This window comes from Sinocyclocheilus grahami, unplaced genomic scaffold (assembly GCF_001515645.1).
Source record: "Sinocyclocheilus grahami isolate Dianchi unplaced genomic scaffold, SAMN03320097.WGS_v1.1 scaffold686.1, whole genome shotgun sequence".
Classification (NCBI taxonomy): domain Eukaryota; kingdom Metazoa; phylum Chordata; class Actinopteri; order Cypriniformes; family Cyprinidae; genus Sinocyclocheilus; species Sinocyclocheilus grahami.
Window position 1 is genome coordinate 249074 of NW_015505865.1, and position 12599 is coordinate 261672.

At 36.9% G+C, this 12599-nt stretch overlaps 1 protein-coding gene across 1 annotated transcript in view; it reads left to right on the top strand.

Annotated features, from left to right (window-relative positions):
* slc25a37 (solute carrier family 25 member 37) overlaps positions 1–12599 on the top strand; it is a 36214-nt gene that overhangs the window by 10797 nt on the left and 12818 nt on the right. Inside the window, exons 2-3 of the mRNA XM_016243292.1 lie at positions 10932–11160; positions 12356–12412. Coding sequence (XP_016098778.1) covers positions 10932–11160; positions 12356–12412 — 286 coding nt within the window. The remainder of the gene's footprint in view (positions 1–10931; positions 11161–12355; positions 12413–12599) is intronic.

The window sequence follows — 12599 nt, forward strand, 5'->3', positions numbered from 1 at the left end:
AGTAGCCTATTGACTACACCACAGAGTCCTTAAATACAGGGTTGCCAGGTTTTCACAACAAAACCCGGCCAATTGCTAATATTCGCATTCCAGGGGATAAATACCATGTTATTGGGGTCGCTTCAACCCGCGGACATGAAAAACAACCCGCGGTAACAGTGTTAAAGTAGCCCAATTCCGTGGGAAAACTGTGGACCTGGCAACACTGCTTGAATAGGAAACAGCTGAGTTAAGTCAGCATGACGATGTCTTGGTCCGATTCATTATTTCATAGGTTTTTTTGAGGAACAAAACGTGATCTCTGTTTCTCCCCATTGTACATATTTTATCTGAGGTGAAAGTGTCGTCTCATGATGTTGAGTGGAAATGCCATGGTGATTTTGTGTGCGAGTGTAGCGCTAATCTTGGGGCTAGCCTCGCTCCGGCTTTAAAACAACAGTTCTTCATTCAAACATAAGCCTGCCAGCTAGTTCACTGAACACAGCTGTCCTTTTCATCCAGTTCCTTATTGTAGGAATTCGAGCTCTATCTCTTCTCAAATCACTTCTCAGAGTTTGTTACGGCGTGACAAAAGTGTCCTAACTTTGTCTTTTTGGGAGCTTGTGAGTGAAAATGATCTGTCACTGTGCCAGATTGAGCTCTGCATCTATTCTGTTGGACTTGCGTAGGCTATTGTCATTGTTTCCTTAGTGGCTGCCAGATTTCACTCGTTTGCTGGTCGCCATAGTTCTATGCGTTTGAGAGCCATGTCTGGAGTGCACATAGCCAAAGAGACGCGTCTCATGCCTAACCAACCAGAGGCCCCTGGACTTTACCTGGAAGGAACTGGGCTGTAATTGCTTTGTGCGTTCGTGGGTGTGTGTGTTAGCGATGACAGAAAGTGAAACTTGGTCAGAGATCACAGAGGGATACTGCGTTAATAGGACAAAGGATGAAGTCATTATTTGTCATAACATGCAGAAATATTTTCTGAACTTGTAATTTGAGATTATAGACAATTTGAAAAAAAAGGACCTGCTTAACTTTAATAATTGTTTTTGTTTTCATTGCAAAAATAAAAATTTAATAATTGTCTTTGCCTCTGAAGATAACACCTCTTTTCTTTTTGTTACCAAAGCCATGTGGGCAGAAAAATGACAGTTTTAAAACGTAAATAATAACAATAACAACAACAACAACAACAATACTAATAATAATAAACGAAATCTATTTATATATAAAATATTAAAATACTTGTTTAAATAAATGTAACAGACACACATACATAAAGTACAAATATATTAATTGGTTTAAAAATATAATAATAATAATTATGTATTTATTGTTATTATTATTAATTTCTAATATAAAAATTAATTTCTACAAATTAATCTCTTCAATTTTGATTAATATTTGGTTAAAGGGGAGATCATGCATTCTGACTTATTTACACTGTTAAAGAGTTGGATTATCATGCTAAACATTAGGGCAGGGATAATAAATCGATGCATCGCGAAATTATTCTGCATCGATTGAGATTTTCCGAAGGCATCGCGATTCTCTCTTGAATCGATTCTGAGCTTAGTTTTTAACAGCAGATGACACTGATTGCTTTAGAAATAGCTGTATTCTGCTCGCGTCCAGTTCCTTACACACACACACACACCACTTGAACCTAAAATAATAATTCATAAAGTTAGAAAAGGCTGAAGTGAATTACAAGGATGTTCGCAGTGGGCTGTGTTTGCACTAATCTCCCATCATAAAAGCATAAAAGCCGATGTGCAAGTACATTTAACCACTTACATTACTCAGCCGAACGCACAAGCGCTCTTCTTCGTGAGCGTTTGAGGGTGTGGTTTTAAAACTAGCCTAGAACGCCGTCTGCTGATAAAAACTAAGCTCAGAATCGATTCGAGAGAGAATCACTATGCATTCTGAAAATCTCAGAATTGATCCACGAATCGCGATGCATCGATTTATTGTCCCAGCCCTACTAAACATGAGCAAAGTTTCAAAAAACAAGTTGGACGCATGAAGTATTTCTGTGCAAAATGCACTCCTTCAAGGTTCGTACAAGTTTCCGAAAGTTTTTTTCAAGTATGGCCATGTATGACGTCATAAAGGGTGGATTCCCTTGTATGGGCACATCAACCAGAGCAAGAGCAGCCCATCAATGTGCTTCATTCGTTAATTCGTTAGCCATAGTTCATTTAAGTCAATAAAGTTTTGTCCCTGTTTTATTTATGTCGATGTCACCGCTTGCAGACGATTGCTACACAAAAGCTGCGCATGCTCGTGACTCTTTAGCTCCGCCCACGGCATGCCTCCAGGAGCTTGGCTGTTTTCAGAGAGAAGCGTATAGCTGTATCTGTCTTTAATAAATCTGATAAAACTAAAGACTCTTCAGAGAAATGAACGATGCAATACTAATCTATTAGTACTCAAGATTAAATCGCAAAGGCGATAAATCGCGATTAGGCAGAAGCTGCGATTGTCATGCATATCTTTCAGTGAAGAACGGTTCTGTGATCAGCAGTAAATCTCCATCCGAAGGCCAGAGGGCGCTCTCGTGCTGAAACTCCAAATAGCCTTGCAGAAAAAACCCAGGAAATGCCTCTTTCTAAATAAACAAGATTTAACTGCTTTCATTGATTCATCGTGACTAATAAAACACACGACTACGACAATATATGGTTCATCGGAGTTCGTCTTATTATAATGTTTATTATAATAAAGTATATATATCTGTTCCTGTGGCTCAGTGTTAGAGCATTGTGTTAGCAGTGCTCAAAAGGTTGTGGGTTCGATTCCCAGGGAACACACATACTGGTAAAAAATGTATAGCCTTAATGCACTAAGTCGTTTTAGATAAAAGTGTCTGCTAAATGCATAAATTAAAATATAATAATGCAATGCTAATCGACATATTTCATAGTATTCTAAGCAGTGATAAGGCTATATGTTGCGTGCCTTATTCTGTGTAAGAAGCCATATCATCTCACAGACGGATTTATTTCAAACAATAGACTGATGTTATGAAGTGAGTTTGGAGTAAAAATATGTTATTAAATGTGGTATTTTCACGTGCTTTCAGATGGAGCAGCATTTACTACACAGAGCCGTAGTTCACTGAGAAGCTACGCAAACAGCTGTCATTATCGATTTGATAACGACTATCAAATCGATTTCTTTGATTTCATAATTGCGCGATTATATCGTCTACGATTATAAACGTGATTTTGCATAGCTTGTCAGTGAACTATGGCTCTGTGTAGTAAATGCTGCTCCATTTTAAATCATGTGATGGAGATTTACTACTGATCACAGAACCGGCTTTACTGACAAATACGCATGACAATCGCATTCGATTAATCGTGCAGCTCTATGTGTGTGTCATGTCCGCTTTAAGGTTGTAAAACGTCATGTGGTGCCGCTCCCCAAAAACGTAAAGGAATTCATAATTCATACATTCATGATTTTAATTAAAAAAATATGATTTAATAAACAATGCTTTCAAATATAAAAATTTATATTTAAAAAATTTGGTATCTTTTACTTTATGGTTTTACTGCCGTTTTAGAGTAATTCAATTTAAGCTTTTTCTTAGAAGCATAAATGTTTACAAGTAAAGAAAATACAATTTTTACATTTCAAAGAACTTGGCACACATTTATTTTAAATAAATATTTCCTTCCTGTTAAAAGATTCTTTCTCGTGGACACTTTAATGCGTCACTGATCCCAGTGCTGTCTTAAACTATTTATTGAGCCACTCAAATCCTGCTGTTTATCATGTACTGTTTAGTAAATTTGTGTAGTGGGCCAGTAAATCATTTGTCAAACATCCAGAAAGAGATTATTCTTCCTCTAAGGAAGTGTCTTCAGGAACAAGGGAAACTTGAGATTTGCTAGTGATGTTGATTAGTGACTGCCTAAATTTCATTGGCCATTTTAAAGCAGACAAGTGTGCTTTAAACTTTGGCATTGTACTGTAGTTGTAAATTAAATGTGCTGTTGAAACATCTACCCAAACATGATGTTGCAATTCAGTTACTGGAGCACATGTGTCTGTAGTAGTGATTCAGGCTGTAGTGAAACTGGAATTTCCAGTGTGTGAGAAATTGTGGGGGTTAGCCAGCCGTTCGAGTTTCGTCACTTCCTAGAAGCACTTCTAAGGAGCGTTTCAGGACACTTATTAAGCGTGCTTTTCCATATATGACCTTTACTCACACACACATTCCCTGTCTCTATTTGCGATTCAGTTCAATGAGAAAGGTGCACATGGTGCTTCTTTTTAACAGGAGGTCGGCTTTCTGTTCATTCATAATCCACCACAGAATATAGAGATGACATGAAATTGCCTCTATTTACTTTTTTAGTAAATATATCATGTTATGTCATTATGTCGTATGTCATGTTACGCCCAACTTTTGTTTCCCACAGAATATTTAGTTTCAATCTAAAATGTCACATTATGGAAGATAAATGCATTGTGAATGTTATTTCATATGGTCTTCAGCACCCACTTAAATAGTTGGTAGGTAGTCTGTAGTTTTGTGACTGAAAGGGATCTTTAATGGATCATATGGTTCTCTATGTCAGTGATTGGTAATAATGTGGTGCATGTACAGTAAGAGGCAGGGTGTGATTCAGAGAGATGTAGCAATAACAGAAGAACCAGTATAGAGAAACAGGATGAGTAACAGTGCTTTTCCTCTCCATACACTGACTCAAACGCATTGCAACTATGCAAATTAGTTACTTCTTTATCCTTCTTAGACACAATCTTTGTGCTCTTTGTGCATTGCATAAAGTGAAGGCTGAAATTGTTAATGTTTACATTGAGGTATGTCAGGGCTCCAGACTAGTGGTGCCACAAAGTTCTATAGATCTTAATATGAATGTATATTATGAAAATTATTATGAATGTATTGCTTTAGTAAATGCAATTAACAGTAATATTGCTATTTGATCCTAAATTTAATCCCACATTTAACATTTTTATTTAGAGTTTTATTTATTTATTTATTATATAGAGTTAGTGAATTATTTAGAGTTCCTCAAGAACGGCCACATGCAGTCACAACTGAGCTTTGCCAAAACGCCCCCTGACGATTCGGAGATCACATGAGACTAAAATTAAATTATTTGGCCTCAACACCAAAACACAGCTCACCATCCAAATAACAGCATTCCTCCAGTAAAGCATGGAGGTGGTGATATCCTGTTATGGGGTGTTTCTCTACAGCAGGGACTGGAGCACTCGTCAGGATAGAAGGAAACATGGATGAGGCAAAATACAGTCAAATTCATTAGGAGAATCTGCTGCCTTCTGTCAGAAAGTTGTCAATGGGATGAAGGTTTACCTTCCAACATGACAATGACCCAAAGCACAGCAAAACTGAGCACACAGTGGTTGAAGGAGAAAAAGGTGAATGTACTTGCATGATCTAGTCAGAGCTCAGACTTAAACCCCACTGAATATCTGTGGAATGACTTGAAGACTGCAGTCCACAAACACTCACCATCACATTGAACTGAACTTGAGCAGTTCTGCAAAGAAGAGTGGGCAAATATTGCAAAGTTAGTAGAGACAGAGACAAATCCCAACAGACTAAAAGCTGTAATTAAAGTAAAAGGAGGTTCAACAAAATACTGACACAAGGGGCTGATCCTTTTTCCCACTCAGTGATTCTGGTTTTTAATTTTTTTCTTACAATTTGGTGTTATATCTTTCACTTTAATGTTATAAGTTACACTGAGTAAATACAGCTGGATTAAACAAAAACTATGTCTGTCTTCATTACAGGCTGCAAAGCAACAAAATGTGATTATTTTAAAGGGTGATGATTCTTTTCTATACCCACTGTATACCAGCACTATTATGACTGATCGTTATATTAAATATTTAAACATTTATTAATAGACTGAACAAAATTATAAACACAACACTTTAGTTTTTGCCCCCATTTTTCATGAGCTGAACTCATGAAATACTTTTACATCTAATACTTTTTCTATGTACACAAAAGGCCTATTTCTCTCAAATATTGTTCACAAATCTGTCTAAATCTGTGTTAGTGAGCACTTCTCCTTTGCCGAGATAATCCATCCACCTCACAGGTGTAGCATATCAAGATGCTGATTAGACAGCATGATTATTGCACAGGTGTGCCTTAGGCTGGCCACAATAAAAGGCCACTCTAAATAAATATTTTCTGTAGTTGAAAGAACAGTGACTAAAAACATGATTTAAAACATATATATATAATATCTTGATAACTAGTATATATAAATATGTTGGTTAAAAAGTTAACTCCAGTTTCGATGGCAGGTGAAAGTTTACAGCTGGTTTAAACGTTGGGCCTGATGGCGGTAACTAGAGAGCATTACCAGTAATCAGTGCCGAACGGATGGGGTGGTGTGAGTCACTCCTCGTGGCTGAGGGGTGGGCCAGGGCAGAGGTCGTAATCTCACACGACCAGAAGGGTGTGAACTGTGAATGTGCAAGAGTGTCTCTTGCATTTAGGATGGGGCGTTTTGAAATTGATTAACAGACCGTTATTTACACACACGCGCACACACACACACAGTCTGGTCAGCTATCCTTGTGGGGACTCTCCATAGGTGTAAGTGTTTTTCTACTGTACAGACCGTATATTCTATTGCCCTACACCAACCCTACCCCTAAACCTACCCCTTACAGGAAACTTTCTGCATTTTTAAATTTTCAAAAAACTTCATTCTGTATGATTTATAAGCTTTTGTACCCGTGGGGACTTCAATTTAGGTTCCCACCGTGACACGAGTCCCCATGAGTCTGTGTGTAGTCAGGTTTAAGTCCCCACCAGGATATATAAACCAGTACACACACACACACACATGTACAACACATACTCACATTCCTGTCGTGACTGTCACCTCTCATATATGACATTTGCTTGATAGTAACTAACCAAGTGTGCCGCACAAGTCCTAAAAAGTAAAGCCAAAACGTTTCGATCGCCCCCAGGCGGCTGGACCCAGTATAGGTCATAAACCCCGCCCTCTCCATGTAATCTAATGGGACGCGAGACAAACTAAAGAATTAATTTACACTTCAAATAATTTTCTACTAATGTAGTAAAAGTTTAGTTTTAGTTAGTTATGTGATGCTATAAAAACGGGAATGTGACGTCATGATTGACTTTGACAGCTTCTGTTTTTTGTTTTGTGAACACAAAAAAGTGTCTACACAAAAAAGTTGTTTTGGTTTGGTTTGTGGACATAAAAAATGTGTTTAAGTCCTAAGAAGTGTTTCGCGCTGTCTCTTTTTTAATGAAAGACGTTTTTTTCAGTTTTTTTTCTCAGGGGAAGTGTGTAACCCATTCAGGTTTGAAGTTTCAAACATGTTCATAGCATTACATGTCTTATTTGACTATATTTGAGGAAACGACATTGGCTTAGTGTTTTCTGTGGCATATTTAGCTGCTCTTCTGCTTTTTGTTTGCTAAAGTTCTTCAGAATGCAGAGAAATGTATTCCTAAAATAGTTGCAAACGTTTGCAAAAGCATTGCTATAATTATTATTATAATGAAGCATGAGTTGAGATTACAGAACAGCTTGAAATGGGGAGTTAAATCTGTTTGAAAACTCAATCCACCCTGATGAATGTTTTCAGGGAGATTTCTTGCTATTCCAGCATATTCCAGTTAGCTGTTGCTGTTTGATGACAGGGATTTTCTGATGATAGTTTTGGGTCAATTCAAACATATCAGGGTGTTTGTCTAGTTCACTAGTTAAAGAAGAACTAATTTAACCCTTTTGCTTAGCTTTAATAGTATCTTGTTCAAAGTAAGTTGTAACCGCTCACACTGGCTTGTCTAGTGTTTAGATTTAAGTGGTCGAATTAAAAAGATAATGGGAAAGAAAGACTGAAAAAGAAGTGTTTTGGTTTCATTTACAAGTTTAAACTTGTTTTACATGGACTATATAGACATACTTAAATGATTCTTTCACTTCATCATCATCATATATCATATGCATGTTGCATTCTAGATCTTTTGTTTTAAAAACAGTCTAAAATATTTGCATGGTTAGATATTGCAGGTGTATAGCGAAACATGTTTTAACAAGTCATATACTGTATGAGTTCTTTTCAGTGAATCATTTAAAATTGTTCCCAAATGTTCTGAATCACTATTTCTCAATCACCACAGTTAGTTGGAGTAAAAAAAGATTTTTAAAACATTTAGTAATTATTCATATGTGGTCAAAAAGCCTGTATAAAAGTGTACTCACTTCAAAGTTATTGGTGCAAAAAACTGAGTGGTCATCATTGTGCACTTTATGTTGCTCAGACGTTTCTGGCCGGAATAAGCTTCAGTTTGTGGATCAGGCTTTATTCTGATAGCCTGGTTGCTGTGCCCCTCAGTCTCTGTGTGTTATGATGATTTTTGCCAAATCATTCATATTAAACAAAGCATGTTTTATAACTGAGCCAAAGTGTTGGGTAAGCAGAAAGATTGACTGCTTCTATCTCTGTCTACATATTGATGGTATTTCCTTCCCTTTTTGTTAACAATTTAACAATCCTTTTTATTTCTGTCAGAAAATATCTATTTTTAGGGGTCTCTGTAAATTATATAGATATTTTTGGTGGAATTGAATGAAAAGCTATGACATCTGAGATTTGTTTTGAGGTGAAACTGCCTTGTATGCCACACAATGTCAGAACACAAGACAAAAATAACTGATCTTCATGATTTGGTCTAGTTCGGAAACTATGTCTATTGCCCTACACCAACCCTACCCCTAAACCTACCCCTTACAGGACACTTTCTGCATTTTTAAATTTTCAAAAAACTTCATTCTGTATGATTTATAAGCTTTTGTACCCGTGGGGACTTCAATTTAGGTTCCCACCGTGACACGAGTCCCCATGAGTCTGTGTGTAGTCAGGTTTAAGTCCCCACCAGGATATATAAACCAGTACACACACACACACACATGTACAACACATACTCACATTCCTGTCGTGACTGTCACCTCTCATATATGACATTTGCTTGATAGTAACTAACCAAGTGTGCCGCACAAGTCCTAAAAAGTAAAGCCAAAACGTTTCGATCGCCCCCAGGCGGCTGGACCCAGTATAGGTCATAAACCCCGCCCTCTCCATGTAATCTAATGGGACGCGAGACAAACTAAAGAATTAATTTACACTTCAAATAATTTTCTACTAATGTAGTAAAAGTTTAGTTTTAGTTAGTTATGTGATGCTATAAAAACGGGAATGTGACGTCATGATTGACTTTGACAGCTTCTGTTTTTTGTTTTGTGAACACAAAAAAGTGTCTACACAAAAAAGTTGTTTTGGTTTGGTTTGTGGACATAAAAAATGTGTTTAAGTCCTAAGAAGTGTTTCGCGCTGTCTCTTTTTTAATGAAAGACGTTTTTTTCAGTTTTTTTTCTCAGGGGAAGTGTGTAACCCATTCAGGTTTGAAGTTTCAAACATGTTCATAGCATTACATGTCTTATTTGACTATATTTGAGGAAACGACATTGGCTTAGTGTTTTCTGTGGCATATTTAGCTGCTCTTCTGCTTTTTGTTTGCTAAAGTTCTTCAGAATGCAGAGAAATGTATTCCTAAAATAGTTGCAAACGTTTGCAAAAGCATTGCTATAATTATTATTATAATGAAGCATGAGTTGAGATTACAGAACAGCTTGAAATGGGGAGTTAAATCTGTTTGAAAACTCAATCCACCCTGATGAATGTTTTCAGGGAGATTTCTTGCTATTCCAGCATATTCCAGTTAGCTGTTGCTGTTTGATGACAGGGATTTTCTGATGATAGTTTTGGGTCAATTCAAACATATCAGGGTGTTTGTCTAGTTCACTAGTTAAAGAAGAACTAATTTAACCCTTTTGCTTAGCTTTAATAGTATCTTGTTCAAAGTAAGTTGTAACCGCTCACACTGGCTTGTCTAGTGTTTAGATTTAAGTGGTAGAATTAAAAAGATAATGGGAAAGAAAGACTGAAAAAGAAGTGTTTTGGTTTCATTTACAAGTTTAAACTTGTTTTACATGGACTATATAGACATACTTAAATGATTCTTTCACTTCATCATCATCATATATCATATGCATGTTGCATTCTAGATCTTTTGTTTTAAAAACAGTCTAAAATATTTGCATGGTTAGATATTGCAGGTGTATAGCGAAACATGTTTTAACAAGTCATATACTGTATGAGTTCTTTTCAGTGAATCATTTAAAATTGTTCCCAAATGTTCTGAATCACTATTTCTCAATCACCACAGTTAGTTGGAGTAAAAAAAGATTTTTAAAACATTTAGTAATTATTCATATGTGGTCAAAAAGCCTGTATAAAAGTGTACTCACTTCAAAGTTATTGGTGCAAAAAACTGAGTGGTCATCATTGTGCACTTTATGTTGCTCAGACGTTTCTGGCCGGAATAAGCTTCAGTTTGTGGATCAGGCTTTATTCTGATAGCCTGGTTGCTGTGCCCCTCAGTCTCTGTGTGTTATGATGATTTTTGCCAAATCATTCATATTAAACAAAGCATGTTTTATAACTGAGCCAAAGTGTTGGGTAAGCAGAAAGATTGACTGCTTCTATCTCTGTCTACATATTGATGGTATTTCCTTCCCTTTTTGTTAACAATTTAACAATCCTTTTTATTTCTGTCAGAAAATATCTATTTTTAGGGGTCTCTGTAAATTATATAGATATTTTTGGTGGAATTGAATGAAAAGCTATGACATCTGAGATTTGTTTTGAGGTGAAACTGCCTTGTATGCCACACAATGTCAGAACACAAGACAAAAATAACTGATCTTCATGATTTGGTCTAGTTCGGAAACTATGTTTGAAAATATATACATATCAAGAGTTGTTCTTTTTATTGTTGATATGCTTATATGCTGCTGTTTTTCTGTCCATAGACACGTATGCAGAGTTTACAGCCGGACCCAAAGGCTCAGTACCGCAGTGTGTACAGTGCACTGAAGAGGATTGTGCGGACTGAGGGTCTCCTTCGGCCCTTGAGGGGCCTCAATATCACTGTGCTGGGGGCCGGTCCTGCACACGCACTCTATTTCGCCTGCTACGAGCGGATCAAGCGCAGCCTTAGTGACGTCATACAGAACGGAGGCAACAGTCACATTGCTAACGGTAGGAGAAGGGATTATTCTGTGAGTTCTTAAAGGCATGGGTCACCCAAAATTGAAAACTTGCTGTTAATTTACTCACCCTCAGGCCATCCAAGATAGGTGACTTTTTCTTAAGTAGAACAGTAAAGAAGATGTTTAGCTGAAACCATGGTCCTTGGTGTTTCATACAATGCAATTAGTGACTCCCAGCACTTGAGAGTAAAATCAGGCAACACAAAATTAATATCCGTGGCTCCTGACTATATATAGAGGTCTTAAGAAGCGAAAAGATCAATCAATGCAAGAAACCGATCTTTATTTACAACATTATTACGTGTAATTCATAGCCTCAGGCAAACGGGAAAGCTGATTCTTTTCTGCGAACTGGTTCTTTCAGAGAGTTCGCTTCTGGTTCAAATAACTGATTCACCAGTTTATGTAATCATGCAATGACATCAGGTATATGCAATTATATTTTTAAAGTACCCAATAGTGATGTGATGTAAAACACAGATGTTTTACACGTTTAAAGCATATGAAGTGAATAAACGATTCAGTCCGATTTGGTGAAATGGTTCAACTAGTTCGCTTAAAAGAACTGGTTAAAAAGAACGATTAGTTCGCTAACCGGACGTCACTTCGGACCATTTGCCTAAGGCTAAGGATTACAGGTAATGATGTTGAAAATAATGTTCAGTTTCTTGCACAGAGCGATTGTTTTGCTTCATAAGACCTCAATATATTGTAAGGAGTCACGCATATTAATTTTGTGTTGCCTTGATATGCTTTTTTGACTCTGAAAGTGACTGTAGCTGTGGACTTGCATTTTAATCACCAAGAACTGATTTTTGCTAAAAATCTTCTTTACTGTTCTGCTGAAGAAAAAATGTCACCTACATCTTGGATGGCCTAAGGGTGAGTAAATTAACAGCAAATTTGCATATTTGGTGAACTATCCCTTTAATGAATGTCCATTGCTAGATTTCTGACTCTGAACTCAAGAGCAAGAGATCAAGGGTTTATAATTTGGCAGGTACAGCGTTGTTGTGTTTCCGTTGTGCCATCGTTTTGAGGAAAAGGAATGGAAAGCGCCCCTTTGTCTGTTGTATAGGACATTGTAAAAGTAGCATATGAGTTTGACTTTCTGTTCTGTTTTTTCCACATGTTGTGACTTGATATGGTGATGTACATAATTTTTCTTCTCTTTTCCTCTTCAGGTGTGGCAGGAAGTGTTGCCACTGTCCTCCACGATGCCTTCATGAACCCAGCAGAAGGTATTCTTCTACTGTCAATACCAGTCAATAATGAATCTTATATTTTTAATACTGTTATAAGTAAACTGTAAAGTGGTTTGTTTTTGGGTCTTTCAAGATAACTGTTGCAGACTACGCCCAAGAAATTCCACATTTCATCAGTATTAATTTTAGATTTTATCTGGGCTTATCTTTTTGTGAGCTGATT